This window comes from Pelophylax lessonae (assembly GCF_965119305.1).
Source record: "Pelophylax lessonae genome assembly, chromosome: 6".
Classification (NCBI taxonomy): domain Eukaryota; kingdom Metazoa; phylum Chordata; class Amphibia; order Anura; family Ranidae; genus Pelophylax; species Pelophylax lessonae.
Window position 1 is genome coordinate 51,032,541 of NC_138773.1, and position 15,710 is coordinate 51,048,250.

At 42.8% G+C, this 15,710-nt stretch overlaps 1 protein-coding gene across 1 annotated transcript in view; it reads left to right on the top strand.

Annotated features, from left to right (window-relative positions):
• The window catches only part of LOC309557339 (NXPE family member 4-like), a 158,876-nt gene extending 154,557 nt beyond the window's left edge, over positions 1–4,319 (top strand). The window contains exon 6 of the mRNA XM_082260015.1: positions 3,731–4,319. Coding sequence (XP_082116141.1) covers positions 3,731–4,275 — 545 coding nt within the window. The 3' untranslated portion in view covers positions 4,276–4,319. The remainder of the gene's footprint in view (positions 1–3,730) is intronic.
• The last annotated feature ends 11,391 nt before the right edge of the window (positions 4,320–15,710 follow it).

Consider the following 15,710-nt stretch of genomic DNA (forward strand, 5'->3'; position numbering starts at 1 on the left):
CCTATCACAGTTTTGAAGGCCCTGGAGCACCAGGACAATGGAATTACCCACAAAATGACCCCATTTTAGAAAGCAAACACCCCAATGTATATTCTATGAGGCATAATGAGTCTTTTGAGCATGTCATTTTTTTCCACAAGTTTTTGGAAAATGTGGAAAGAAAATGAAAACGCATTTTTTTTTACACAAAGTTGTCAATTTATAGGATATTTCTAGTACATAGCATGTACATAGCAAAAATGACACCCCAAAATACATTCTACTACTCCTCTTGAGTATAGAAATACCACATATGTGGGACTTTGTCACAGCATAGCCACATACAGAGGCCCGACATGCAAGGAGTACCGTCAGGTGTTTTAGGAGCATAAATTACATGTATAATTTCATTACAACCTATAATAGTAGATTCAGTCAGTAAGAGAAGGATACAAACATGCACTGATATCCTACATTTCTTTTTCAGCTAGAAGGGTATCGGAAGTAGCAGCTCTTTCCTGTAAAGAGCCATTCCTGATATTTTATCAAGATAGTGTGATTTTACGACCACACTCATATTTTTTGCCGAAGGTAGTGTCCGCCTGTCATTTGAATCAGGACATTATACTACCTTCTTTTTTTCCAGGTCCTCACTCAAAGGAGGAAAAGTTATTAAATTCTCTTGATGTAGTGCGTGCACTTAAGTTTTACTTAAGGGAGACCGCTTAGATTCGTAAGACCTAGAGCTTGTTTGTACTGCCAGAAGGGCCCAGAAAGGGGTTGGGAGCATCTAAATCTACAATTTCTTGTTGGATTCACATAGTTATTACCCAGTCGTATGGTTTAGTAGAAAAGGTTTCACCTTTTCCTGTGAAGACACATTCTACCAGAGGAGTAGGTGCCTCTTGGGCACATCGCCATCAAGCCTCTATGGCTTAGATTTGTAAGACCACAACCTGGTCGTCGGTACATACATTCGCTCGTTTCTACAGAGTGGATGTTGGGACCCAGGAGGAGTCTGCTTTTGGCAACAGTGTTCTGCAGGCGGCGGTGTAATCCTTCTTTTGGGATCAGATGACGGTATTTTTTGGTGTCCCCCTCCCCTCAGATGCATTGCTTTGGGACATCCCATATGTTATGATTAATGGCTCTGTGTCCTGTGATGTATGAAAAGAAAAATGGATTTTTAATTCATACTTACCTGTAAAATCCATTTCTTGAAGTACGTCACGAGACACAGAGGTCCCTCTCCTCTTCTATGGGGTATTTATTGTTGCTAAAAAACTAAGGTACTTCCTGTCTGGGAGGGGTTATATAGGGGGTCATCAATTCTGATTGGTTTCCAGTGTCCTTCACCTATAGGTGGCTATATAACCCATATGTTATGATTAATGGCTCTGTGTCCTGTGATGTACTTCAAGAAATGGATTTTACAGGTAAGTATGAATTAATAATCCTTTTTTTGGGCATGGAGAAAGCTATACCCATTTTCATTCCACATTAATCGATTTTAAAGTTGGCTAAAGTGCTCAATTCTTCTTTTTTTAGTTTTACATTTCTTTATAGTTCTTTATACACAAACATCTGACAATATATTGTGCCTATAGTGAACCTGGTGATCAAATTAAGAAGAGTATCAAAGATTGAGTAAATCTGCCGTTGCTCAGCTAGTTATCTTTGAACATGAGGAAACCCTGATCCCAGCCCCAGTGGGATCTTTAGTGGCCAGTAGCAGCTCCCACACTGAACTGTCATATGGTAGGGAGAGGGCTAATTTTGGACAATACAGTGCCTTGCAAAAGTAGTTGCCCCTTGGCATATTTTGTGTTTTGTTGCCTTACAACCTGGAATTAACATGGATTGTTGGATGATTTGCATCATTTAATTTACAGAACATGCCCACAACTTTGAAGATGTTTTTTTTTTATTATTATTGTGAAGCAAACAAAAATAGGACAAAATAACAGAAAAAGTCAATGTGTACAACTATTCACCCCCCTAAAGTCAATACTTTGTAGAGCCACCTTTGCGGCAATCACAGCTCCAAGTCGCTTTGGATAAGTCTCTATGAGCTTGCCACATCTTACCACTGAGATTTTTGCCCATTCCTCCTTGTAAAACTGTTCCAGCTCCTTCAAGTTGGATGGTTTGCGCTTGTGAACAGCAATCTTTAAGTCTTACCACAGATTTTCTATTGGATTGAGGTCTGGGCTTTCACTAGGCCATTCAAACACATTTACATGTTTCCTCTTAAACCACTCAAGTGTTGTTTTAGCAGTGTGTTTGGGGTCACTGTCCTGCTGGAAGGTGAACCTCCATCCTAGCCTCAAATTATGCACAGAGTGGTACAGGTTTTGCTCAAGAATATCCCTGTATTTGGCACCATCCACTTTCCCTCAACTCTGATCAGTTTCCCAGTCCCGGCTGCTGAAAAACATGGTGTTCTTTGGATGATGTGATGTGTTGGGTTGCGCCAGACATAGCGTTTTCTTTGATGGCTGAAAAGTTAAATTTTAGTCTCATCAGACCAGAGCACCTTCCACCATAAATTTTGGGAATCTACCACATGCCTGTTCGCAAACTCAGAATGTGACATTTTGTTTTTTACTGAAAGTAATGGTTTCTTCTGGCCACTCTGCCATAAAAGCCCAGCCCTATAGAGCGTACGGCTTATTGCCGTCCTATGTACAGATACTCCAGTCTCTGATGCGGAACTCTGCAGTTCCTCCAAGGTTACCTTAGGTCTCTGTGCTGCCTTTTTGATTAATGCCCTCCTTGCCCGGTCCGTGAGTTTTGGTGGGCAGCCGGTTTGCTGTTGTGCCATGTTCTTTCCATTTAGTTATGATAGATTTGATTGTGCTCCTGGGGATCATCAAAGATTTAGATATTTTTTTATAACCTAACCCTGACTTGTACTTCTCAACAACATTGTCCCTTACTTGTTTGGAGAGTTCCTTGGTCTTCATGGCAGTGTTTGGTTAGTGGTGCCTCTTGCTTAGATGTTGCAGCCTCTGGGACCTTTCAAAAAAGGTGTGTATATGTAATGATAGATCATGTGACACTTAGATTGCACACAGGTGGACATCATTTCACTAATTATGTGACTTCTGAAGGTAATTGGTTGCACCAGAGCTTTTTATGGGCTTCATAACAAAGGGGGTGAATACATACGCACATGCCAATTTTCTGTTTTCTATTTCTAAAAAATAGTTTTATGTATATATATATTTTTCTCATTTCACTTCACCAACTTAGACTATTGTGTTCTGATCCATCACATAAAAATTCAGATTTACAAAACATTGAACTTAAGGCTGTAATGTAAAAAAAATAGGTAAAAAGTCAGGGGGTGAATACTTTTGCAAGGCACTGCAGTGGCAGGAGTTAGTTCAGAGTCAGACAGATGTCAAAGCCTTATGTTCAGTGTTTACTTGTAATCGGGGGGGGGGGGGGGGGGTTTACCAGGTCCACAAAAGAGTTTGTGAACATTAACAAACATTGCTGCAGCCATTACAAGCTTGCCACTGTTTGCATCTGTTGTTGGATTGGTCCCCGCATATCACTTGAGAGGTTCACTTTTTCCTGAATGGTCAAGGCGTGATGCCAGGTTACACCTGTAGGAGGTGTTGTATACAGTTTTACTGCAGGCAGGGAACAAAGTCTATTTTAGTCCAGCATCCAATTAAAGAGAGAGAAAACAACTCTGAAACTGTACTGCTCTTATTTTAATACTTGTTCTTGCCTCCAACAGTTGTGCAATACTTTCGTTACCATGAAGGGGGATGGTCTAGTTGGTCAAAGTCCCTGGAAGCCCTAAATATGAACAAGGACCTATATGTCTCCTATAAAAGACATGGCTTCCCCCTGGAGCATGACACTTTCTACTACTTCAAGGAGGATATGTACACCAGTCGGCAGATCGATCAGCGTGCTGGAGGGAAGAACACCATTTTTGTTATAACCATGGGACAGCACTTCAGACAGTTTCCTCTGAAACTTTTCATCAAACGGGCACTCAACATCCGCCGAGCAGTAGAACGCCTTTTCCTTCGTAGTCCCGACACCAAGGTTATCATTAAAACAGAAAACACCAGGGAAATACATGCCCCGGTTGAAATACAGGGAGACTTCCATGGTTATACCCAGTATCTTGTGCTGAGAGAAATTTTCCAGGACCTTAATGTGGGCTTTGTGGATGCCTGGGATATGACAGTGGCATCTGCCACAGCGACTGTTCATCCTCCCGGGGTAACGTTTGAAAGTATTTTGAGCCTGACATTTAGTTTTGCTTGTTAATTTTAAAAGATTTTTATGAAGAAACAGGTGCTAAAAGTCACAAATATAGGGTGTGCCAATTGTTCCTGGGCATACCCTAATTACCCTGTGTGGTGCAGCCCCTCATCCCCGTTTAGACCCCTTATATTTCACCAAAGCCCCCATATAGGTAGGTGTCCCTATGGTAAAAAAGCAGCAAGGGCATAAATACACTACATTACCAAAAGTATTGAAACACCTGCTTTTACACCCACATGAACTTTATTGGCATCCCAGTCTTAGTCGTAGGGTTCAATATTGAGTTGGCCCACCCTTTGCAGCTATAACAGCTTCAACTCTTCTGGGAAGTCTGTCCACAAGGTTTAGGAGTTTGTCTATGGGAATGTTTGACCATTCTTCCAGAATTTGTGAGGCTAGGCACTAATGTTGGAGAGAAGGCCTGGCTCGCAGTCTCCACTCTAATTCATCGCAAAGGCGTTCTATTGGGTTGAGGTCAGGACTCATAAAACTTGCTCATCCATGTCTTTATGGACCTTGCTTTGTGTGTTGGTCCTAATCATTTGGTGGAAGGGGGATTATGGTGTGGGTTTTTTTTTTCAGGGGTTGGGCTTGGCCCCTTAGTTCCTTTGACAAAAAAAAAAACAACTTTTTAAATGTCAGCATACCAAGACATTTTGGACAATTTCATGCTCCCAAATTTGTGGGAACAGTTTGGGGTTTGCTCTTCCTGTTCCAACATGACTACGCACCAGTGCACAAAGCAAAGTCCATAAACACATGGATGAGTGAGTTGGGGGTGGAGGAACTTGACTGGCCTGCACAGAGTCCTGACCTCAACCCAATAGAACACGATGGGATGAATTAGGGCAAAGGCTGCGAGCCAGGCCTTCTCATCCACATCAGTGCCTAACCTCACAAATATGCTTCAAGAAGAATGGTCAAACATTCTCATAGACACACTCCTAAACCTTGTGGACAGACTTCCCAGAAGAGGTAAAGCTGTTTTAGCTGCAAAGGGTGGGCCAACTCAATATTGAATCCTACCAACTAAAAATGGGATGCCACTAAAATTTATGTGGGTGTAAAGGCAAGCATCCCACTACTTTTGGTAATATAGCGTATATGCCCCAGGCCCTTTAAGTTACAAGGACTGGTACACTGCTACTTAGTATGTCCATGGTCTTTTACTTGGCTCCTCCACATTAGTGGAGGACTACTGGTTACCGGTAAGATCATGTGATTATACTTCCTTATATATGCTTGCATATTGGTACAATACTTGAACTATGTCTGCTATAACTGGTTTGTGTTTAGACCAAGCCTCTTGGTGACATGGCTGCCTATTTAAGGCACCGTGTTTTAAAACATATAATTAATCACTTCTCTAAAATCCTTGTCGTGATCTTACCTACTAAAATACAAGATACAGTACTTTATTGATTTGCTATCGCCACTCGTATATCCAACCAGATGCCAACAACCTCCCAGTTAATTGCATCCACAATAGGAGTGCCTCTCAGAGAGTCTGAGACAAGTGGACGTTACTAGCTATGTTGTCAGATAGCGCAAAAGCCAACCTCATTACTAGGGTTAGGAAGCATCTAGCAACATTGGACAAAGTATTACATGTATTTTGTCGAAGGGAGACAAAACAGTAACATATAATGATAATTCTTTAAAATATGAAGTCCACTTATAGCACTTTTGCACTGCAAGTACCGGCTCGGCTCTACTCGGCCCTGCTTGGCCCGGTTTGCTTTTCCACTGCTGGTACCCCATGGTACGGTGTTGGAACGGTTCGGTATGGTACGGTATGGTTTGCTTTTCCACTAAAGTAGTACTAAAGTTAAGTGGGTGGGATAACAATGGTGTGGGTGGGATTCTCTGACCAATCAGTGGCTAGTAGTGACTACATGCAAAGGATTGTGGGATATGGTACCGGGTATGGTACCTCTTGGAACCACAATCGAGTTGGTACTGTTTTTGAGAGCCGTACCATTCGGTTCCATGCAGTGGAAAAGCGCCGCCGTACTGTACCGTACCGAACCGTTCCTACATCATACCATGCGGTACCAGCAGTGGAAAAGCACAAAAGCGAACCGAACCATTCGGTTCCATGCAGTGGAAAAGCGCCATTAGCTACTAGAGAAAATAAAATTGAAGTCCAGTGTGCTGTGCTGTTCTAGCTGGTCTTGAGTCATCATAGAAGCTTCCTCTCTTTACTCCAGTGGTGGTGGGGATCTGCATTCTACTGCACTGAGTGGCACCAATGTATTGACATGTGAGCACTGCTCAGTCCTAGAGTTCCGTGACCCCAGCCTAAATGTTGAGACCTCCTAGGGAGCTTATAAATGGCAGGCAGAGATGTATAGTAACTAAGTAGAACTACTTCACTACTGTACTTAAGTACCGAAAGGCGGTATCTGTACTTTCCTAGAGTAGAATTTTTTTCTCCTACTTCCACTTTTACTTCACTACATTTTTTCAATGATTTCAATACTTCTACTCCAATATTTTTTTTTTTTTTTTTTGCTGCATAGTTACTCGTTACTATTATAAAAATTACCACTGCCAGAACAGTAGATGGCAGGTTTCATGAAGCTCAAAACATGTGTATTATCAGCGCATACGAAAATAAATGCTACTGTATGTATAAATAAAAGCTGCATTTGAAATAATAAAAAAATATGATGTTCAAACTTTTGACTTCTTTCTTGAATAACTACATAACACAGTACTTGTACTTTTACTTTCAGTACTTGCAAATTATTTTTAAAAACTACTGGTGCTTTTACTTTCAGTACTTGAGTAGCAAAATTAAAAAAAAAAACTACTTGCAATACTTAAGTACAAAAAATGTTGAATACTTTAGTACTTCTACTCAAGTCACTTTTTGATCGAGCACTTCCACTTCTACTCAAGTCACTTTTTGATCGAGTACTTCCACTTCTACTCAAGTCACTTTTTGATCGAGCACTTGTACTTTTACTCAAGTATGGGTTTCGAGTACTTTATACAACTCTGATGGCAGGCTATGCTCATAGGAAATAAGCAGAATGATGTGACTATCAGCACTGGATGGGGTAGGAAGCCGGAGAGTTTGCTGAAGCATAGAGAGGGTAAGCAGAGCTGGAGTTGTTTTTAACACAGAAGAGGAGGGGCATTCAAAATTGAAAAAAAAAAATAAAATAAAAAAATAACTGGAGTTCCTCTGTAAATAACACTGGCAGGTCTTATCCCATCTTCAGCATGTTACTTGATAGTAGTGAAAGGAGAATCAGCAGACCCACGAACTCATCTCTTAAGGCTAATCTCAAGTTAAATTAAAGTCAAATTCAGACACACACACACAATTAATGGTGGACAGTGGGAGTAAGAGCATTATATAGCGCAAGTGGGAGGAGGAATAGTGCCCCATCATTGGAATTAGTGGGAGGAATAGTGCCCCATTGTTGATGTCAGTGGGAGGAATTATGCCCCACTGTTAATGTCAGTGATAGTGTCAGTGGGATGATAAGGGTAAGCAAAGGATCGCATCTGGCCCATGGGCCGCAATTTAGAGACCCCTGATTTATAGGAATAAAATTGCAAAGCAAACATTTGTGACATAAGACAAAAAAAACATGAAACATGAAATGTAATCTCAAATACATTAAAAGATCTGTACAAAAGTAAAAGTGTCAGCTTAACACCTACCAACTAAACCAAAAAAAACTCAAACTTTTTTGGTATGGATAGAGTGGGGAAGAAGTTTTTCCGTCAGGATTTTTATCTCCGCAAATGAAGTGTGACCTCCACCATAAAAAATGCACGCTTACCAGCTTGCATGGAACTCCTATCACAGGAGGTCTATACCGCTTTTGGTAATACCAAGCCAAGGCCTTTATTCGTACAAGAGGAGTATGAAGATGGCAACTCACACTATATATGGATTTCCCACAGCAAAGCTGCAAAGGTGCAGCATCAATCACGGCTCAGTCTCAGCTGGAACCCTCCATGGAGCACTGGTGGTGGATATTATAGCTAAAAAATCCCAGAAGGACAGGCGTTCATGCTATAGCTGGCCAGTTTATGACTATCCAATGTACAATTTATAGGTGATAAAAATTTTTTTGGTTTTACACTATGGCGAGTCTTGTGTCTTTTTGGGGAACTTCTATGAGCATGACAATTTGAGGGTGGATTTTGTGCCGTACGGGCTCTGTGGTGTTGGATAGTATCACTGGAAGGACACTTTTCATCTTGACACTGTGGTGTAACACTAATTTATGATTATTCTTATTGGGATATTTATCCTCACTAATTGGATTATTATTTTTTTTTGTTTTTCTGATTTAGTTTATCACAATTTATATTTGGTTTTGCACAGCTCTAATTACCACCGTTCATTATAGACTGTGTATATCTCACAGCAGACTTACTGCTGCTGCAATCCTTCTTTTTAGGATTGCTGGAGTTTATACCGCAGTTTCTTTCCCTTCTTATGTTAGGATTTTTATCTGTCTAGGACCCTATTGGGGAAATTTTCCTTTACTTCCTGTCACTGTGACAACCATAAAAGAAATGAAGGGATCAGTGGTCACTGGGACTGGAAGGCACGGACAGGAATAAAATATTTTTAGACGTTGTAATCCTCCCTCGGGGCCTGTCTACACCAGAACGCAGTGCTGGAAACTCGTATTCCGTGCACCGCTTTCAAAGGACACCCCAAACGCAGACTGCAAATGCAGTGCATTTGCCTGCACCGGATCACATGCAATACGGTTGCAGTGTGTTTTCAAATGTAGTGCATGCAGTACTGTTAGTACGATCCAGTGCAATTTCAGCTCTTTCAAATGAATTGGCTGAAAATCGCACTGCACTGAATTGCACGGGAATCGTACAGGGACGAGGACTGTGTTCCTTTGCCATTCCGGTGTGAAACAGCCCTCACTATAGCAAAAAACACTTTTTGTTATTAGAGACAGGGAAGGCTAGGTCCTTCACCTGTTTTTATATTGCTCTCATTTGGAGTTGGAGATTTCTTCTTAGCGCGTTGTCACCAGGACAGGAAGTGAGGGAACATCTCCCCAGTAGGGGAATGTGTAGTGATATAATTAGTAATAGTGGTATTAGCATTAATTAATTATTACTATAATGCGAGTTATTCTTGCAACGACCCAGTGCTCCCAGAGAGATGCATTTATTGAGACTTCAGCAAAGAATAAAGATATTTGCAACATATGACAAAATCCAACAGAGTAAATAGCAGCCTTCAGAGTCCCATTCCTAAGCATGTGCTCTCATCCTCATGTATGAATGTGTGTGTATGTGTGTATGTGTGTAGAAGAATGACTGAATGCCAGCTCCTGAAATGCCAGTGTGACACTGGGGGGGGGGGAGGTTCTGCTAGGTCAACCTAAAATACTCTTTGATCTCACTGTGAAAAGACTCGACTTGTTTACCAGGTAAACAAGCCACTATTTCTCATGAATACCCCCTCAAGTCTGATTAACATCAATAAATACCTTTTGTGGGGGGGCGTGGCGACCGGCGCAGCAGTGAGACGCATGTCCTGCTAGCTCCGTGAAGCCGACTGGGACCGTGACCCGCACCGATCACCTCCACACAGCAAAAACCGCCACAGTGAACCTCCACATCATCCTGAAGACGAGAACAACATGACCCGCCGCAAAAAGGACTCTCCGAGGCTGCAAAAACTCGATGTTAGAGCGGGGACAGCGGGGCCTCTCCAAAATGGTGGCGGTGGCGGCGGCGGCCTATTCAACAGCATACCTCCAGGTAGCTCTAATTTGACTAATCCTCATCTATCCCGCTAAGTAGCTAACCCGGACAGCGGGGACTCCTCTGGATCAGCTTCCCCTGTATCCCCCCTCAGCCAGAAGCCCAGCTAAAACTAAGCAACGTATCATCTCTCCCCAAAAACCCTGGCAGGAGGCTGACACAGGAATGAGCAATATCCAGCCATTTCCACTAGCCCCTGCATCTAGCTCACAAGACCCCTTTGAATCTTTCCCCACATGGGGACAACCAATAACTGATTCTTCACTGAAGGGGCTGCTCAGATCACTCAGATCATCCATGCATGCAGATGTTATGTACTTTATGCAGCAGTGCAAACAAGAAATGCAAGCAATGGGAAACAGGATTAGTGATGTTGAAACATCACTTGGAAACCACACACTATCTTTTAACACCATGGTAGATGCACATGATCACCATTCAGATGAGATACAATGGCTGAAAGACAAAGTAGCAGACCTAGAAGATAGATCTAGGAGGAATAATGTCAAATTAAGGGGGATCCCGGAATCAGTGCAAACAAATCAGTTAATGCACCATGCTACCGGCCTATTCTCATCCTTAGTGCCCACTCTTACTGAAGCAGAGCTATCCATAGACAGAATCCATAGACTCCCAAACCCGAGTTTCTTGGCGTCAGATGTCCCCAGAGATGTCCTCTTGAGAGTTCACTTTTATCAAACGAAAGAAAAAATAATTTCTGCATTTAGACAAAGGAGCGATCTCCAGAGTGATTTTCAAGGTTTACAAATTTTTCCAGACCTTTTTAAAGCCCACCCTACTGAAAATAAAAAATCTTGCAACTATCACGAAGGCACTGAGGAAACACAAGATTCTCCACAAGTGGAAGTACCCTAACCATTACACATAATGGCTCCACAACTACCATCTCCACAATGGAAGAAGGTATTTCTCTGCTCAAGGGCTGTAGTATCCTTCCACCAAATAAATTCCCACCAAACATCACTCCGTCCCCTATCCCTCTTCAAGATGAGTGGCAAGTGGTCTCTAGGAAGAGACCCTCAAACAAACAAAAGAATGAAGGAGGAAACCAACCTATGCATCGCCACTAGCACGGTCCCAGGCCACTGGATTGGATTTTATCCAAATGGCCCCTGATCTTCCCACCAAATTAACTGCTCCAGTTAATCCCGGACCCCACTACAGGTCCTTTTTTATACCCAGTTAATTTTCCCTCTGTTTCTTTTAAGCATGTTTCCAAGATCCAAATGTTACCAGCTAGACCGTAACACCTCCTCTCTGAGTACAGGTATGACTCTCTACCAAGATGTATTGAAGCTGTATTTATATCACCAAAGCAATCTCCACTTCATTTATCATGCCCTTTAAATGTGTATCCATTAACGGAAATGGTCTTAACCATCAGGCTAAGAGGTATGCACTATGGAGGGAAGCCAAATCTACACATGCGGACATAATAACCGTCCAAGAAACACATTTTCAGACGAACAATTATCCGAAATGCATGCATAAAGACTTCCCGCATATATTCCACGCAACGTCTTCTGAGAAAAAAAAAAAGGCATTATGATTGCAGTAAAGAACACCATTTCCCTGAAGATTAAAGACACCATAAAGGATCCAGAAGGTCGATTCATCATCCTTACGGGGGATTTTAATGGTTTATCTATCACACTGGTATCATTATATGCCCCAAACACCCACCAACTACGCTTCCTCAAGAGGTTGTTTAAATTAATAGCAAAGGTAAAATATGGAAGTCTTTTATTATGTGGTGACTTCAATATGACAGTTGATGCAGTGCTGGACTCTTCTGCACCACCTAGTGGGCGAAGAATATCCATGCAACATGTGTTGTTTGAGGAACAACTATTTGATGCTTGGAGATGTCAGCATGCATCCGAAAAGGGATTATACATTCTTTTCCTCCAGGCATCAATCATACTCAAGGATTAATTTATTTTTAGTAGACCTCCACCTCTTGGGAAGGACCTCCTCTACGGCCATCAAGGACATCATGTGGTTGGACCACGCTGCGATCGAGTTGACCGTGGAGGAGGGGATCCCAAGGGGTGGGAGTTATGTTTGGCGATGTAACATTAAATCCTTACAATATGGGGACAAATATGTATACAAGCATCTCAAAGAATATTTTCTAAGTAACTCTAACTCTGTAACAGACCCATAGGCAATATGGGGTGCCCGCAAGGCATATATGAGAGGGATCTGCATTCAATATAATGCTAAACAAAAAAAATTATATAACGCCAAACTTGCATCCCTATTTCCCAGATTCACACTCATGAATCTAAAAACAAAATAGCCCCAGATCCAAACACTTCCAATATCCTCCATAACCTGAGAAAGAATTTAAGAACGCTACTTCTAGAGCAACAGGATAAACAATTCGGAAAACTCAAACGAACATACTATGCTCAGGCAAACAAGGCCGGGAAATTCCTAGCTAATAGAATAAAGTCACGACAAGCCAAGTCTAAAATATCCCATATATCACACTCTAACTCAACAATCAAATTGACCCACCCCCAAGAAATTGTGGACGAATTCGCAAACTATTATCAGTAGCTTTATAACCTGGAAAATGACCCCTCTATATATAAACCATCCATGCAATAAATATCTACTTTCTTAGATAAACTTGATTTACCAACTCTTACAGATGAACAGCTCACCAATCTTAATGCTCCCATCCACATAGACGAAATCCAAAAGATAATTCTATAACTCCCTAATGGTAAATCTCCTGGTCCTGATGGCTTTCCAAATGAATACTATAAGCTCCACCATCAAACCTTAACACCCCATCTCACCAGAGTCTTTAATAAAGCATTAGAAATATCTGCTTTCCCTGAAGAGATGCTGGGAGCATATGTGGTCACCCTCCCCAAACCTGGCAAAGATCCCTCATCACCCTCTAGCTATCGACCATTCTTATTATTAAATACAGATCTAAAGATCTGTGCGAAACTGATAGTCAAGAGACTTCAAAACATCCTTCCATATCTGGTTAAAAGAGATCAAATGGGATTTATGATAGGACGCCAAACATCTGACGCCACCAGATGTCTAATAAATATTATTCATGCGGCTGAAAAAAGTCGAACACCTTCTCTCCTCCTTGCCCTGGATGCAGAGAAGGCGTTCGACAGAGTGAATTGGGAATACATGTAAGCTGTATTATTGAAATTTGGTTTACATGGCAATATACTATCAGCTATCCTAGCACTGTACTCAGGGCCGGTGCTAGACTATTTTACGCCCTAGGCGAGACCAGCTACTCGCGCCCCCCCCAAAAAAATAAAACAAAAAGGGAAGGGTTTAAAAACTCCTCTATGTCATATTCAGTGACCCTGATCTGATGGTTCCTCCATTTAATTCTTTCATACCCAGTGACCCCCATATTCCTCCATGTCACACCCGGGGACCCTGATGTCCCCCTATGTCACACCCAGGGACCCTAATGTTTCCCCAGGTCACATTCTGGGACCCCAATATTCCTCCACGTTGTGCTGTCATACCCACTGACCCCGATGTTCCTCCATGTCACACCCAGGGACCCCTGTGTTCTCCATGTTGTGCTGTTATACCCAGTGACCCCAATGTTCCTCTATGTCACACCAGGGGCCCCTGATGCTCCTCCATGTCATACCCGGAGACCCTGATGTTTTTCCATGTCACACCTGGGGATCCTGATGTTCCTCCATGTCACACCTGGGGACCATGATGTTCCTCCATGTCACACCTGGGGACCATGATGTTCCTCCATGTCACACCTGGGGACCTCAATCCCCCATGGCATACCAAGGGGTCACAATTCCTCATTGCACACCTGGTGACCCAGAACCCCTGTTACACTCGTGACCCCTCTCCCCCATGTCATACCTTTATGACTCCAATTCCCCATGGCACACCTGGTGACCCCAATTCTCTGTCACACCAGGGATCCTCCATGTCACACCCAGGGACCCTGATCCCCTGTTCTGGGGACACTCACTGGGCAGTATGAAGAGAGTGGCCCGCACTCTGCCCTCCTTCACTGTGATCCTGCTAAATTCCTTCTCCCAGGACGTTCCTCTCCTGGACCACAGTGCTCACCACAGCTCCAACTGGCTCCTGGTGGAGGGAGAAGGAGCAGTCAGAGAGCGCCGCACATCCTTCATCCCCAACCTCCTCAGACCATTCCGTTACCTCGTCGCTTATGCTCCAGTAAAGCTGCCGCCCTCCAGTGCTGAGCTCCGGCTCAGGTTCAGCTCTCCTCCGCTCCTCCTCCTCCGCTCCCTGCCTAATACTGGCCGCTCAGCTCCAGATGAAGAGGATCATTATGCAGGCAGCACTCTGGTGGGCTCCCTTTCTACCTCTTGGGCCCCCCCAACAATGGTGGAAATCCAGGGCCTGGTAGTTCCGCCATTGCCCCAGACAGATGGCATCTTCCTCTGTCCCTTCTTCATCCCCGACTGCCGCACCTCCCCTCAGCTCCCAAGGATCATTCATGATGGAGAATGCTGACTCGTGGCTGCGCCCCTAGGTGGCAATGCGCCCTAGGCGGTTGCCTAGCTTGCCTAGTGGAAGCATCGGCCCTGACTGTACTCCAAGCCGTCAGCTAGAGTTTATACAGAGGGCACGCTCTCAAAATTGTTTAAAATTTATAATGGTACTCGTCAGGGCTGCCCTCTTTCCCCCACTATATTTAACCTCTCCATAGAACCACTTGCAGAAGCACTCCGCATGTCATCTGAGGTAAAAGGCTTTAATATTGGAGATACTGAACACAAAATTAATCTCTTCGAAGATGACATCATATTAATGCTCACAAATCCCTTGCTGTCCCTACCAACCACTTATAACATTTTGCAAGATTTTAGCAGACTGTCATTTTATAAGATAAATAACTCCAAATCTATGATCTTAGACCTTGGGGTGTCTCAAGAAGTTAGCCACACCTTACAAAATGTATGCCCTTTCCCATGGACAAAAGACAAAATATCATACCTAGGAATATATCTCACACCTAATATATCCACATTACTCCCCACAAATCCCTCCCCTCTAAAAAAAAAATTATCCCGTATTGCCTAACTGGAAATTTCATGGGGAGCTAGAATCGCAGCCATAAAAATGTCTGTACTACCACAGATTCTCTACCTCTTCCGTGCATTACCAATTCCCTTTAACAAATCCTACTTAACAACGCTTGAAGGCACTCTCAAAAAATTCCTCTGGACAAATAAAAAAGCACGTATAGCGTATGATGTACTACTCCACATAAATATCTAGGAGGAGCTGGTCTCCCAGATCTTTCATCCTATCTTTGGGCCACACGCCTCGACCATATCAAGCATTGGTTCCCAAAAGCTGAGTTACCCCTGTGGGGCCTATTGGAGTCAAAATTAGTCCCTACTAGAGACCTACAACTATTGCTCATAGGAGATAGATGGATCTCCCGGAACTTTTCGAAACTACCACCGACCGTTAAGGCATCTCTAATTGCTTGGAGACAACTATCCAATAAACATCCCGTAACTAATATACTTTCTGACTATTCTATTCCATTATCCTTCCTTGAATCAAAAATTTACAGACTCAACATACACCCCCTAATAAAATCCAATCTTAAGAATCTATCTCAACTCTATAACAAAGGTAAGCTCAAA